We start from the raw sequence: 15,323 nt of genomic DNA, 5'->3' as shown, positions 1-15,323 counted from the left end.
CAAACGGGCAAGTCGTAACGTATCCCTGGCAACCAGTAAACTTCTTCTTCTTCTATTTCTGGTTTTACGGCGGTTGGCATCCAGCTTATCGGTGTATTAGCGCCACCTTCTGCTCAAGAGTGTGGAGCAGCCAATAGACTTTCTCAATAGACCATCTTTACCAAAATAAAATAAAATTAAATTAAATTAAATTAAATTAAATAAAATAAAATAAAATATAATAAAATAAAATAAAATAAAATAAAATATACCACATCAACCTATATTTTATCCTCAACGTTTCACAGTCATATGCAATCCTAGCCTTTGACAAGCACCCTTGTACCATATCCCTGAATTTCCTATCATATCCTATTAAGAACCCTTGTGTCCTAACAGCTAACAGCACCCTAACCTGTGCTGCCTCACCTATGCTCAGCACCAGAAGTCTCCTAGACAATTACCCTGCCATGCTATTGGCTGATGCGCTATCTGACACGCCCTTACCGGAAGTAGGCTAAACGTATATTTCAGACAATATCTGTTATCGCTGTACAGTCACCTGCTCCTCTCGTGCCCAGACTACGATACTTTCAGCACCTGAAGTGTGATCATGGCTACAGAGAAGTGTTTCTCCAAAGGTAAGACTCTACATGCTGCCAGGTGTTTGGTGTTTGACTGCTCGTTGGTTTCCTCCTGTCGGACTTCTGGAGGGAGACTGTTACGTTAAAAGACGCCTGAGTTTAATTTAAAGTTTTGATGACTCTTATGTAACTTCCTCAGTCCGGCGATGACTCTGCATTATTTAGCCTTTGTCATAAAGCTAACAGTGCAGGTCATATATATATATATATATATATATATATATATATATATATATATATATATATATATCATACAATAATGTAATGTATCTAATACAAGTTTATGTGTTCAGACCGCACAATGTTCTCTTTAACATTGTTATCGTATATATTGCATTACTGTGTTATTCTTTATGAATTGACTAACATGGATAAAGTATTCTAATCCTGTAGTTGGTCGAGGTGAGGCTAAATGTACTGTTATATATTTATATACTGATAGTTTAATCTGTAAAAAATCATCATTCTACATTTTTTACAGGTTTGGCATGTAAATCATGAATCTACAAATAAACTAATAACTGTAGTTGTAAGATAAATTGGTATAAAGTATTTTTTCTCTGAAATTATTTGAAGTTAAAGTAAAAAATAACATGAAGTGAACACAAGTACCTCAAAAAGGTACTCGCATTCATCACTTGCCTAAATATTCGTATTACTCCCTACAGCTGTTTTAATGGGAAAACTCCAAATTCCCGAACAAATTGCCAAAATAAAGCCAGCTCACTGTCTTTTTATGAATGTATACTATAATGTGCATGGATTTATAATCTGCATTGGTTGTGATTTTTAGAGTTTAAGTACAGAAAAGTTAACAGAGGTGAACGTTATCTTCAGGCATGAATGGTAGCAAACACAAATCATCGCACTCTACATTTGTGCTTAGTCATGTCTGGAAATTGCAAAATGTTTCTTTCAGGGAGTGCCGCACCCGGTCCTGTCCTCAGCGGCCTCAGACTTTACAGCATGAGATTCTGCCCCTTCGCCGAGAGGACCAGATTGGTGCTGAACTTCAAAGGGATCAAGTAAAGACACGTTTTATGATTATACTCCTATGTAAAACCATAGCGTCACTACTTCCAGAACCTGAAATACCTGTGTGCTTTTTGATAATACAACCTGCTTTTGTCTTTCAGACCTGAGATTATCAACATCAACCTGAAGGACAAGCCGGAGTGGTTCCTTGAGAAGAATCCTCTTGGACTTGTTCCAACCCTGGAGACCTCGGCTGGTGAGGTGATATGCGAGTCTGCCATCACCTGTGACTACCTGGAGGACGTTTACCCGGAGAAGAAGCTGCTTCCTTCCTGTGCTCTGGGTAAAGCTAAACAGAAGATGATGCTGGAGAATTTTTCCAAGGTGCACTCTATGAAGACTTTATATCTGCTGTTTTGTTTCGTATACTTTCTACTGTTACTATCAAATAATCATATTAATGCCACTGTTTACTACAGATTGTACCATACTTTTACAAGATTGCAATGGGGAAAAAGAAGGGCGAGGATGTCTCAGGACCGGAAGCTGAAATGAAAGAGAAGTTTTCCAAATTAAATCAGGTAGGTTGATAAGTAGAGCGCTCTGGATTCTTTCCACGTTCACCTGATGTGATTTGGTAGATTGTGAAGTTAAACCTGTACCCAGGAATAAGCGTGGGCACAACTAGTTTACAGTGTTTCGTACAGGGCTGATAAACGTATGTTTATTTCTCAGGACCTGGTTAACAAGAAGACCAAGTTCTTCGGTGGGGACTCCATCACAATGATCGACTTCATGATGTGGCCATGGTTTGAGAGGCTGGAGAGCTTTGGGCTGAAAACGTAAGCAATACTCTCCCAAGACATTTCAAAAATAAATATATTTATGGAAGCATTTCACTCAAGGTAAAAAGTACAAATATGAGGTACAGTAGAAAAGTAAGACATGTAAGAAAGGGCAGGGAATGTCATCAGAACAGAGCAAACAAGTCTTCTTCCGTCACCACATCTGATCTGACATTATTTCACGAGGGCGCCTTATGTTCATGTGCTGTATTTAGGTAAATGACTTGATTCCCGTTGTCTTTGCAGCTTCGTTGACGGCACACCTGAGCTGAAGAAGTGGACCGAGCTAATGTTGGAGGACCCGGCTGTCAAACTCACCATGCACAGTGTGGACACCCACAAGGCCTTCAACAAGAGCTTCGGGGAGGGGAAACCCGACTACGACTATGGCCTGTAGAAAAGAAGTGACCAAAAGCTTAAACCGTCCTGTTTATTCCCATCTTTTGATTGTGTTACTCTGGGGGTCATGTCTTAGCAAATACTATGATGAGTTAACATTGAAGGGGTGTATTTTTATTGGCCATGTATTTTGTTATTGAGGTAAAAAATAGGAATCCTAATGGAAATGAGGTTCAGTGAAGTAAATTGACTCAATGTGTTTTCAATGATCCAGCACTTTCTCTAATAAAAACTGTGGATGTAATAACTCTGGCCTGAATTTTCTGTCTGTTTTAATAAACAATAACTACATTAGGTTTCCCCCCCCAGACTACGCAGGGTGGTCTAATTCAATAATGTGAAGACAACAGAGCAGAAATGTAACAAGCAAAACAAAATGCTTTTTGATAAGCAATACAAAACATTGCACTATTAATAGCTGCCATCAGATCTGCAACAGTAAGAATGAAAACCAAAGCACTGCTATACTGTTTAGACCGGCGTATTATGAGAGGTATTTCTGTTCAAATGTTTTCCCAACTGACAAAAGTGCATTGTATTTAAAAGGTAAATGGTGAAATGCATTTCTAAAATGATCTTTTAATTAGATTGCTGCTGCTTCTCTTAAAGGCTGACACATATCTACTGTAACATCTCTCCTACAGTTGTTGAAATGGACTGAATTGGAGTCCTTTAGTCCCACGTGGTTACCTTGTCAAGTGTGAAGAAAGCAGCTGCAGCAAAAAAAAAAAAAAAATACTTCATGTCAATATATCAGCTGTAACTAAAATAACTGTTGTAAGTGCACCCTTCTCACCTGAGTAATTGTGTATCATGTGCAACTATTTGTAACACCGAAATGATCTTTTAAAGATCTGCCGGTGCTTAAGTCGTGATGCGAAACACGGCCATAGCTCGCAGACTTTCATCTAGTCCGAGGTGTAAGTGCGGTGCGTGTACTCTTGAATGAGCACAGGTGCATTTCTCAACATCTCGTGGAAATGTCCGACTGTCGCTGCATGAAGCTCCCTCCGCAGCACCAGGGACCGGAACAGATTGACGGGCTCTGCTGTGCGAAACATCTCGGGAACCTGGACTTCTTCCGGCACGTTACTGTTCCCGATCAGAACGTGATGAAGTCTCTTCTCGTGCAGGCTCCTCTGCAAGAAGCCGAGCACATCCCGGAGCCTGTGCTCCGTACTCTCGACGCTCCACGCGGAGGGCCTTTGAGTCAGCAGCAGGTGCAACAGAGCGGTCTTCAAATGGTAGCTAGTGAGGGCGCTTTTCCCCGTGAGCGCCGTCTGCTTCCTGTGTAGGAAAGTCACAATCTGAAGGCAGTGTACATGACAGGAATTCTGCGGTAGGCGTTTAGAGAAATGCTTCAGCAAATTCCTCTCGTAGACGGCAAAAGAGAGGGGCCAGCACGGGTCCGGAGAGCCGTCGCAATCGGACGGGAAGTGCGAGACAAAATAAGCGTCTGTATCCTCCAGCTGAACCACCGGTATGATGTTCATCACCATCACTTTCCCGGAAGGGAATCGGATCTTCAGAGCACCGGCGGCGTCCAGGTTGCGAAAAGTGAGCTCAAAGTCGTATTTGTAAGAGATGCGTCCCCACGCTTTGGTGAGCGAGACCTGAAACCACTTCGTGACCTGATCTTTGGCTAAGAAGCGCGTGTTCCTGGAGCACAGCAGTTCATCGGGGCTAAGGTCCACCTGGACTGCGTCATCCTCGCCGTGCAACAGACAAAGCATGTCCTCTCCCAGGTTGGCGGAGCCGCAGACGCAGCCCTCCTGGTTCTCCCCAAACCTGGTCACCTTTATCCTGCCGCAGCCCTGCATGTCCGGAGGCACGTCACTGGAGGGGCTGCACCACAGCTGGAACTGGAAGGAGTACGGATCTGGAGGCGAGAAAGGCACTAGAAGGTCGCACGTCAGCGGCTTGCACACCTTCCACGACTCGAACATGCTTCCGATCCCGACGAAGTCCCCGACTTCCATGTCCGCCCGCCTGTCACCTACGCTCCTGAGCGATTCCAGCAAGTCGTACGCGAAACCCTCGACGAACTCCCTCACCCGCCAGTTTTCGTGGGCTGAAGTGTAGGTGCATTTGTCGCAGAAGTTGCTCAGGATCTCCTTATCCAGCGCCACCGTCCTCGGGGTGACGGATCCACCCTCAGAAAACACGTCTTCATCCTCAACTGGCCGATTTTCTGTGTCGGCGCCACCCTGCACCCTGCCCACCTCAACGGCGAAGAACACGACGAAAGACACAGCGCTCCAAAAGCACCAACTGTAACCTTCCTCCGAGCTGGTTTCTTCCTGCTCCGAGTCCGGCCGCGAGAGCTCTTTCTCCAGCCTCGCCCGCTCCATCTCCAGCCTCTCCTCGTGCTGCCGCATCCGAACCATCAGCTCCTCGTCCTGGTCCGGGAGCGTGGCGTTCTCTTGAGGAAAGAGCAAGGGGTGGTTTAAAATGGCAGCGGCCACCACCATACACACCCGTGCAATGGCCCCCTGCATCTTCAGCTCGTTTCTAACGCGCACATTCAGGCAGACGTCCGGGCAGCTGCAGCTCAGATCCTGAAACAAAAAAAAAACAGAAATTGTTTTGGGGCTTTTTTGGGAAGTGGAATTTAGCACAAATTAGTGTTGATGTGCCGAGTAAAATGAATGAAAGTCATGGTGTATAAACATTTATTTTTGTAAAGCTCTCCACCCAAGGGGGAAGCACAGATTGTCCCTCTAAATATAGAGGCAGTGGGCTGAGTGACACAGGGAGTGACGCACTCGTCCAGTATCAGACTGTGCAACATGGGAGGAAGGAAGAGTCCCTTTGGTCCCCCTTCTCCGATAACCCTCTTCAGTTACCAACATTGTGCCTGTTAGCATTTACATCCTGTTAACATTTTGTCCAAAATAAAATATTTCCTTAAAATTCAGCTTGTAAGTGAAACAATGTGGGAAACACTGACACTGACGTTATTATCTTCTTTCCTGGACGTCAGAGAACCGACAACTCTTGCAATATATTGCAGAGAAGAGGAAATTACATAAGTCTGCTGCTTATGTTCCAAGCTTTTAGTATAGACGCTAAAGAGACAACTGAACCGGTGAGGATAGACTGAATCTAGCCATCACCATTATAATCTTTGCAGGAATGCAATGTGTTTGAGGCTTCCTTCCTTCGGCAAGCTAAGTGAACAAGAAATGGGAAGTACACGAACATCACGATCTCACTGTAAGATCATGAGAGCATGAGCTGTTCTGTCGAGGCTTGAGCGTTAAAATGTCAGCGGTAATGGCCGAGTATGTGCGACCACAGAGCCGGGGAAACTTCCCATTACTTACTCACTGGGCTGTTTTCCAACACTTACATGGTTCAGTCCATCCAAACAAACATGAAGCCGGACAGAGAGAGGCCTGTGCAGTATACTTCATTAAAAATCATCTATTGGTACCGAACATGTAGTCCACATGAACAAGGCCAGAATCCTGTGCTACTCAATTTTCCTCTAAAAGATTTCCGTTACAACGTTAAGTGTTAAGGCCAACATGTAAAACTACTCTGGTAAAAGTAAAACTACTAAAAGGTACATGAGTGTTATCAGCAAGCATCGGGTGCAGCTGGTCGAGTTGGAGGAGACTTTAATTCACACAGGGTTGAACACTTTGATCATTTTTATATGAAACATCTTCATCTGTAATGTAGCCAGTAACTACAGCTGTCAAATACATGTAGTGGAGTAAAAAGTACTATTCCTCGTAAAATAAATGTATGGAAGTAAAGAGAGTACATGGAAATGGAATCACCAAAGTAAAGCCAGTGGTTTAAAGTAATGTCCATTTACTCAAGCCCTGTACTTTTGTAGGTACTTGTACATTACTGGAGTAATTACTGAATAGAATTCGACACAACTATATATTTCAGAGGGTAATATTGTACTTCAGATTACATTGTGATGTAATATTACATATTAAGATCAACCTTCACCAGCTGCAACATTAAAGTGATGTATGAAATTGATCACTATGCATAATGAGTACTTTTGATACTGCAAGTTTATTTTGATGCAAATACTTTTGTAGGGTAGTCATTTTGAAAGCAGGAAAGAAGTATTTCTAAACCGTGATATTACTACTTTTATTTGAGTGAAAGTAGCAGTAAGGAGTACTTTTGCACTTATTGTAAGTACATTAGAAGGCCTCAATGTAAAGTTGAAACACCCACTATGACGTAACGGTGTACAGTGACGTCTCACACACACACTGCCAACGGTTACCACCTCTGTTGTCTCAGCAACACAATAGTAATCCGCTCATCACGGAAATGTCGCGGCAGCAAAAAAAACGTTATTCCAGACACACGTGTCCCTTTACAGCTAACAAACTGGGCTCTATAGTAGCTCTAGTAGCTGTGTAAAGCACTGAAGCAAAAAATAGACAGTTAAAACGTTTACCTTCCAGGAAATATACGCAGCGAGCATCATTTGGGCAACACATTTGCATGTTTAACGACTTTAAACTCGCTCTTCGTTGATGTAAACGTGAAGAGAAGTACATTAAAAAAGTGTGAGAAAGCGGTGATAAACCTACCTTTGTGCTGCTCTCTGTCTACGGTCATGGTGATAAACCTATGTTGGTGACTCTCTCCGGTGAAAGCAGCCTCATGAAAAACTCGTGTGAACTACGGGGGAAACTATTTCGCAGCTCTTTACTTATTTCCTGACTATGCGCTCCACCCATGAACAGAGACACCGCCCAGTCCCCCCCTCTTTATCCCAAATAGAGCTGTGACATGTTATGTAAAGTCTGTGACTGAGAACATATTATGAATGGTGTGCACATTGACATGCAAATAGTTTTGCTGTGATGTGATCCAGTATTCTGATTAGAGTTCAAATCAGTCTGAATAACAGCATAAATGCAGAAGTCACTCACTGTCGGTGGCACTTATGCTGCTGTAACTGCAATTTTGTGTGGCCTATTTGTATTGACAGTTGTATGCTCCTTTATATCCATTTGAATACAAAACATAAAAAATGTGACATAGTAGGAAATATTGGAGGAATCAAATATTAACTAACTATTAACAACCCATTAACTAACTGTTATCTAACTAAACTACTCCAAAGAACCCTGCAATGAAAATGTTACTGATGTAAAAGTATGTAAGAATAATCATGAAAATGTAGCCAACTTTTGATTTTATAGCCAATTATTTAATTTTGCAGAATTTGGATGATTAGAAAATCTGTAGTTTTGAAACCCCTAAAAACTGAATTGGTGTAAATAAAAGCATTTGTTTGTAATATTGCTCATTTCCACACTTTTAAGCCAACTTAAACTAAGTTGCTGCAAAATGTAAACCAAACCAAAAGAAACAACTTCTGAAAATGAACAAGTCGGGCATTGATGTGGGTCAAATGTTACATGAAATATCTCTAACCTTTAAAATGGCATCCAAAATGACAACATGGTTACACCGTTTCTACACGATGTCACCAAGAACTATTTTGCATCCACAGGGTGGCGCTTCATGCTTGAGCAAATTGGTCTACAAATAAAGAAGGGCTGGAGACACAAGACACACTGATTGAACACAGGCTACTCGGGAATAAACCGCAACAACAATCCCAATTGTGGCCTTTGGAAGCAGAGGTCCACCGACATACAGACATAAAACACATCAACATTCTGTCCTTCATTATTAGACAATGTTGCATCGACACAGGGAATCTTATGTGGATATTAACCTCACACGGATACATACATTTGCATACTTTTTACACACAGTGCCACTGGAAATGACAAATGTTTTGTTTAGTGTCTACCATGTAAAACCCCTCAGGAAAAGCTTTTGTGTCTTACGTCATCAACACCACCCTTCACTAAGTATAAATGCATCAGTACAGTGAACTTGTCAAACACTGCAGAGATGACAACCTCAGAGGGCACAGGGAGACTCCTGCAGATTGTTTGGGACTGTTTAAGACATCAGAGCTTCCTCAGATCCCCATGTTTCTGCTCTCTGGCAGTTTACCTGAGCTGCTGCTTGCCTTACGTTTGCCTGGATTTGCTTTGTTCCAGACTGACCTTTGAAGTTGAACTTGTTTCTGTAGCTTAAAAAAATGTAGCAGAAGAAGCGTGCCAAAAAACGTACGTAAGAAATTGTTGGAAGAATAAAGACTAGAAGAACAAATAAGGGGTGCAGTAATGTTACTTTGTTACAAAATAAGAGTGTAAAATAGCAATAACAATACAGATACACATTTCTAAGTACTTATAAGTAACACTTGACCAATATTTTAGTTCATTGAGTACGACTTTCACAAGAATTGCTTTTAAATGTGGGACTTATTAAATGACTATAATGCAACAAGCCAAGGAAAGGGCAGTAGAAGTGTAATAGTTCTTAGAAATGAAGATGGTCTGTGGTATTCTGGTTTTTAGATTAGGGAAGGACGACTGAACAGAAAAATCTGTCTATGAGCAATAGACAATAGACCACTCACAACATATTAGCAACCAACAGTGAAATGTTTACATTTAATGAGGTTTAATACACATACAAGCTGTGGCACAAAGCCTTTGACCAGCATCGTGATATCAACATGAGGATCTTATCTTTTTAAAACTGGAAGTAGAATTTCAGCTTTTACAAATGAAAAGGAGCAAGTTTGGTTATCAGCAAATATGAAAAACAAAATTATTGACATCAATAGAATTATTAATGTCAGTACGATTATTAACAAATATTAATAATAACGGGGATTTTCTTTCAAAAGCAGCGAAGCTGTGTTCTTGCCTCCTTACATCGACGCGAGTCAGACGGGAAGGGCCCAGAGCTGGATGGGACGGAGAGTTTTGTAGTTTCAGGGACAGGCAGAGCTGCATCACAGGAAGTCCTGGGGTGTCTGTGGCTGCTGTCCACTGGGACCCCAGTTTTGTGTTTGGACGTTTCCCGGGGGTTGGTGTTGTCTGAAACTCAAATCAGGCTTTTGGCTGAACAAGCAGGCCCAAGTCTTTTTCTTTGTTCAAATGGGCACATGGTGAAAGCCGAGTCTTTGTTCTAAGCACACGATGTCAGACCCCAAACACAAAGTTCAAGTACAGACAGAGAGACATCTCAACTGAGCTCAAAATAATAATTCATACCGACAGTACTCAGTGGCGGCTGGTGGAACATTTTCTAGGTCGGGCCATCCAATCAATTTCAGCAAACATCCCAGTATGATTTAATGCAAAAAACGTAAGGCATCAAACACGCATTACTACTTTGCAGTTAAATATTTAACATTTATTTAACATTTATAATTTGTATAATTTATTATAATTATACTTTTATATTATATTATATATATATATATATATATATATATTTTTTTGTGGCTCAAGGTGGGGCAAGGCCCCATGGCCCTCTATTGGCCAGCCGCCACTGACAGTACTGCAAATATTTAAAAAGTGCTCACAATAGACACATTCAAGCAGGAAGTTGTGAGTGAGACAATATTTCCAACACATCCTGTGCTGTGGCCCTTTTGCCATGTGTTTCAAGGATTTGGATCAAGTTCTTTGAGGCCTCCCTTCCCTGCTTCTCTATCCAGATGTTTAGCAGTTGAAGTGTCTGCTCCTGACTATCATTCTGGTGGTCCAGTTGACAAGAGTCAATATCCTTTTTTGATATACTGCTGCGCATTGCTATATCCCGCATATCCTTCCATCCAATCGCTTTTGCAATGTCAGGCCGGTGAGGCAGGAGATCAACAACTGGAGCTACGTTAAAGACAGGAAAAGTGGGGATTAATGTGATAAAGGCAAACACCAATCTGGCCTGTTTCCAGACCTCTAAATCGCTGCTCACATCTTAAATGTTTTCAGTGATTCATTTAGGTCTGGTGTTGTGCTAACCAGTTAGAAATAGGTACTTAGAAACATAATATGTTCCTCACTACTTGATTAGGACAAGACTAAATAAAATACAACCCTCCCAAACAGAAATCATCTAACATACGCACAATATCAGACTAAATATTGACATCAAATGAAATGTCAATTGGGTCTGATTATCAATTGATCAGGTATTTAATCTAACACGCACAGAGTATAGAGAAATATCAATTAAAGGTCCAATATTGCATTAATACAAAAAGGACTTCTGGGGCTTTTCTTACCTGAAAGAGGCTGCTGCATCTCCTGAGAAACAGAAGAGGCATGAATGTTAATTTAGTAGTAATTTAACTCCACAGTGATAAAATAACAAACTGCTTACACAGGCTTTACAAATACGCCACAGCACAGTAGAAGTGACACAGAGCAATCACACCAACACGGACAGCAAAGGGTTTCAGACAACTAACCTGCACCTCCCATAGAAAGGGGCAGCTATGCCAACATTAGAGGAGAGACAGAAAAGTGTTTATCATACATGCACATGTGTACACGTGTGACAAAAGAGGAGAGATAAAACAGGACAACGGACAAACTTCTTAACAGCTGGTCAGAGAATTATAAACGGAATGAAAGAGATAACTCTGGGGAATAACTTACCAGATCAGCAGCATTTGTCGGTTGGCTTGGGGTCGGATCGCTCTTCCCTAATGAGATAAATCATGAAAAAGACACACATAGATTATTGTGTAGATACAAAAATGTTTGATTCGAACGTGAACCTCGAGGTAATGTTACTGAACTTTCCTAGTTTTATTGAGAAACACATGAGGTTCTAGTGTACTCTACATACAGTTGAGAAATACTCACCGTAGCGTTTCCATACACAATATGCAATAAGAGCAATGACGAAAGCTGCAATGAGTGATCCTAGGACACTGCCGGTTATTACCCCGTTGTTTACCCCTGAAACATGAAGACACATTATATTTTAGCACAAACAAAATTATGACACCTCTGTTTATAAATGACATGGCAATCTCCGAACCGAGGCCATCATGATACAATGATGCAAAACTAAACCAAACCTTCACTTTTGACATTGCAGACTGTGTTACTGTTGGCTGAACAGGCAACTTTGATGCCCTCCGGACACCTTTAACCAAAAGAAAAGAAAGAATGAGTGAGAAAAAAATTACTATTTCTTTATTTTCTGCTGGCAGGTTAATAAACACGCTGTGACCCTGTTTTTAAGAAGCTATATATACATTTTCTAGTTTAGAGGTATTAGAAGAAGCAGAACTTACTCTTCACAAGGATTGCAGATAGTACATGTTTCTGTGCCACTGCTGCAATAGTGATCCTTTTTACATTGGCACTTAGTGTCGACGCCAGAGGTACAGGATGCCTTCACCTCTAGATTGGCTAAAAGGACGGTAAAACCACACAACTGACATTAGAGGGGCCGACCAAACTTCACATGGCTTTGAACTGTATTTTTCTTTTTTCTTTTTTAAACAGTGATGTCCAGTTATGTCTATACCATTAGGTTGTGAGCAGGATGTGCAGGGCTCACAGGACTCCAGGTTATTAGGCTGACTGCTGTAAGTTTTTGGAGGACATCTTTCACATTTGCCATATTGTAGATCCGTAGCACAGTGCTCCTTCAGGTACTGACCTACAGTATGGAGACACATGAGCCAGAGGCAGAAAAAAACAAACGTTTTAATCAGTTTTGCGCCAGCGCATGAGTTACACACCTTCACAGAAAGCCACATAAAAAACATATTCTAGCCGATACTGTACCACTTTTCCAGCAAAACCATCTTAAAATGCATGTTATCAATCTGCAGAGACTAAAGGTTTTGCATGATGGGCCTCTGTCCAACAACACAAAAGTTCCACTCACTTGTACGACGTAGACCTACCTCACAGGTTGAGCTTACAGGTGAATAGGCTGAGATGTATTATATCAAGAAATACTGACCAGGGGCCCCAGACCACAAGGGCCCAAAGGACCATGACTTGTGCATCAGGTACTTTGTGGTTAATTTATTGCACAATAAAAACTGAAATGTTCAGGGAAGACTTCCTGCATTTATTTTTTGTTAACCTTTTCTTGAGGCACTGTCATGTCAAAGGGCCCTGCATCAATATGTTGTTTTCTTGCACTATATAATGAGTCTGTCAAAGGCTGCAAAATGTGTAAACTGATTTTCATGACATTATTTAGGTTGGAAGTGAACTTCTGCACGCACAGCCTAACCACTACCTACCTGTATTACACTGACAACATGTCCTTCCGCTGTGTTCGTACGTCCCATCGACGCAGGGATTGCTGCTCTCGTTCCTCCCCTCCGCCCTGCAGAGGAAGCGACAAAAAACGAAAGTGAAAGTAAGTTTACTCGAGCCCCACTTACGCCTTAAAACCACATATATCTATATCTAATATCACACGTAGCTCAACCCATCCCTTTCCCTAAACCGTATCAGTCGTCTCTAATTACAAATTAAGCGTTAACCCAAATGAAACGGTTAACGTTGACGGAGAGACCACGGGAACACGATCCAGGGGTAACGTCCGCTTTACGGACTTCTACGTAACGCCTGTAACATACAGCGTAACGTCGAGCTCACAAACTTCACATCAGTTGTCTGTGTCACTATACTTACACATACACTTGGAGAGAGAGCAACACAATGGCGATAAACCACACTGGAAACGTGCTTGAAGCGGCATCCATCCCGCTGCTTGATCGCATGATGTTCTGGCTGCCCTGCCTAGTGCAGACTGGGAGGCGTCTCAAGGGGGGACTTTTCCTTTTCCTTTCTGTTCCTGACACCAGTAGACAACGAACCGTGCATTTACTCCAGTATGTCTGCTTACAATATAGCCTGTATATATATAATCAACAGTTCTGTAGGGTTTTCTACTGTATGTATTCTACATGTATTCTACTGTAATTTATGCTGTAATTTGGTTATCATCATTGCCAAATGTAATGCAATGTCTCTGTGTTTTGGAAACCCCCACATTAGGGCCACATACAGGGCATGAGAAAGGGCGTTAGTCAGTTAGCTGTTTATTTATCGTCTACTGACTGACTAAATTGTGTTTCAAAGCCCTCTCCATGATACTAGGAATGTGTTTCTAGGGCTTTTATTTTCTATTTCTGTAGGCCTAAAAGTAACCAAGTTCAAAACGTGCACCACGTGTGAGTTTCTACTTGCAGAATGTAAAGTATCTCAATGGCAGCGATGGATCTGGTTAACAGGACTCACACTCACACACAGTACAATGAAGAGCAAGCCAATGACATGTCTACATTTGAAATATTGAGTCAGATTGTGCCACTAGGAGGTGTTATTGCTCTTTGTAAGGTATGATGGCTGGAGGAGTTTGCTAAAAGTCTAATTCATAGTCACATATATTCAAACTAGAGAGTGTTTAAAAGATTCAATAACAGCAGATGTTCTGTACAACAAAACCGGCCTGGACCTAAACTACCGAGCTTACCTGCCTGAATTATGTTTGTAATGCATTTCTTTTAAATCATACTTTAATTGTGTTGTCAGCACCCAGTTGTAAATTGTAAAAACATGCATCTTTGCCATATCAGCACGACCAGTTACTGACTAATTTCGGTCTTTTTTTTCTGTTCCTGAACAGGGAATCAGCAAAAATAAAGATATAAAGAAGGTTATGTAGGTAAGTAAAGCACGGCACAGCTGGATAGCTGCAACCATGGTGCCATAATGACACATGAATCAATGTAATCTCACTCTTTGATTTATAAAGTGATTTATAAAGTGAATTAATGATGCTCTTAATGTGCCGTACAAGCCATTTCTGTAGCAGGAAATGCTTTCTGTCTGTGCCACTAAGAAATTAATGCCTCACACCCACCTCATACCCCTTAAAAAAACGCCATATTTGTTTGATCTCTGCCAAGTGTAGTTAACAGCAAATTTATCTTTGAACAAAAGCGAAGGAAAAAAGTATTTGGCTGGGGAATAAGAACTTAACTTGAAGGACAACTCCTGTGGGATTTGGTTGTTTTTGCAAGTGTATCAAATTTCAGGCCTTTGTAGTCCCAGGGAGTCCCGGTGTCGGATTTGTACCAGTCTGCTGCCTGCTCATTTGGCCCACTTACAGAGCAAAATTAACACTCTCACACACACGCACGCACACACACACACACACACACACACACACACACACAGGTATTTTAGAAAGTCATGAATTAATTGTTTTAGCCACCCAAGCAGCATGGCACTGGGTGTGGCAATGTCGGTTCGGTCTCAACAGCCATTGGCCCCCAGAGGATGACTACTAATGAATTTAGTGATTCCCTGACTTTTCCTTGCTTTGAGTGAAGTGTTTCCACAACTGTTGGACGGACAGGACTCACCAGGTCAAATCTTTGTTTCTCACAGTTTATGAGCAAATCTGTGCAAAGCCAATGTCATTCCCATCCATCTCAGCCGAGTGCTGAACATCATCAACTTTATACCTGCTAAATCAGTTGGTTAACGTTGTCATCATGAGAATGTTAGCAGGCTGACATTAGCATTATAGCTCAAAGTACCAGAGTACTTCCTCACAGAGCCGCTAG

General features: G+C 41.6%; 3 protein-coding genes across 4 annotated transcripts; 1 reads left to right on the top strand and 2 right to left on the bottom strand.

Moving 5' to 3' along the window:
- The first annotated feature begins 486 nt into the window (after positions 1 to 486).
- Positions 487 to 3,089, top strand: LOC306702808 (glutathione S-transferase omega-1-like). Its single transcript, XM_079168515.1, has 6 exons — positions 487 to 620; positions 1,543 to 1,648; positions 1,760 to 1,982; positions 2,078 to 2,179; positions 2,334 to 2,440; positions 2,690 to 3,089. Exons 1-6 carry the CDS (start codon positions 593 to 595, stop codon positions 2,838 to 2,840), a joined length of 717 nt encoding a protein of 238 aa, XP_079024641.1. The 5' UTR covers positions 487 to 592; the 3' UTR covers positions 2,841 to 3,089.
- A 148-nt stretch (positions 3,090 to 3,237) lies between these two features.
- itprip (inositol 1,4,5-trisphosphate receptor interacting protein) lies at positions 3,238 to 5,347 on the bottom strand. Its single transcript, XM_079168514.1, has one exon. It carries the CDS (start codon positions 5,338 to 5,340, stop codon positions 3,751 to 3,753), a length of 1,590 nt encoding a protein of 529 aa, XP_079024640.1. The 5' UTR covers positions 5,341 to 5,347; the 3' UTR covers positions 3,238 to 3,750.
- Positions 5,348 to 9,304: 3,957 nt separating this feature from the next.
- On the bottom strand, positions 9,305 to 13,482 carry fas (Fas cell surface death receptor). 2 transcript variants are annotated; one of them, XM_079169270.1, is made up of 9 exons: positions 13,381 to 13,482; positions 12,984 to 13,069; positions 12,251 to 12,385; positions 12,015 to 12,132; positions 11,802 to 11,863; positions 11,578 to 11,673; positions 11,368 to 11,414; positions 10,992 to 11,013; positions 9,305 to 10,593 (listed from the first exon to the last, which is right to left on the bottom strand). In XM_079169270.1, exons 1-9 carry the CDS (start codon positions 13,467 to 13,469, stop codon positions 10,301 to 10,303), a joined length of 948 nt encoding a protein of 315 aa, XP_079025396.1. In that variant the 5' UTR covers positions 13,470 to 13,482; the 3' UTR covers positions 9,305 to 10,300. The 2 variants fall into 2 exon arrangements, with proteins under 2 accessions (XP_079025396.1, XP_079025395.1); XM_079169269.1 differs by having other exon boundaries at positions 9,306 to 10,593; positions 11,796 to 11,863.
- Positions 13,483 to 15,323: the final 1,841 nt, after the last annotated feature.

Source organism: Pholis gunnellus (genome assembly GCF_910591455.1).
Source record: "Pholis gunnellus genome assembly, chromosome: 11".
Taxonomy (NCBI): domain Eukaryota; kingdom Metazoa; phylum Chordata; class Actinopteri; order Perciformes; family Pholidae; genus Pholis; species Pholis gunnellus.
The sequence above is the reverse complement of the archived record's forward strand: the minus strand, read 5'-3'. Positions and strand labels throughout refer to the sequence as shown.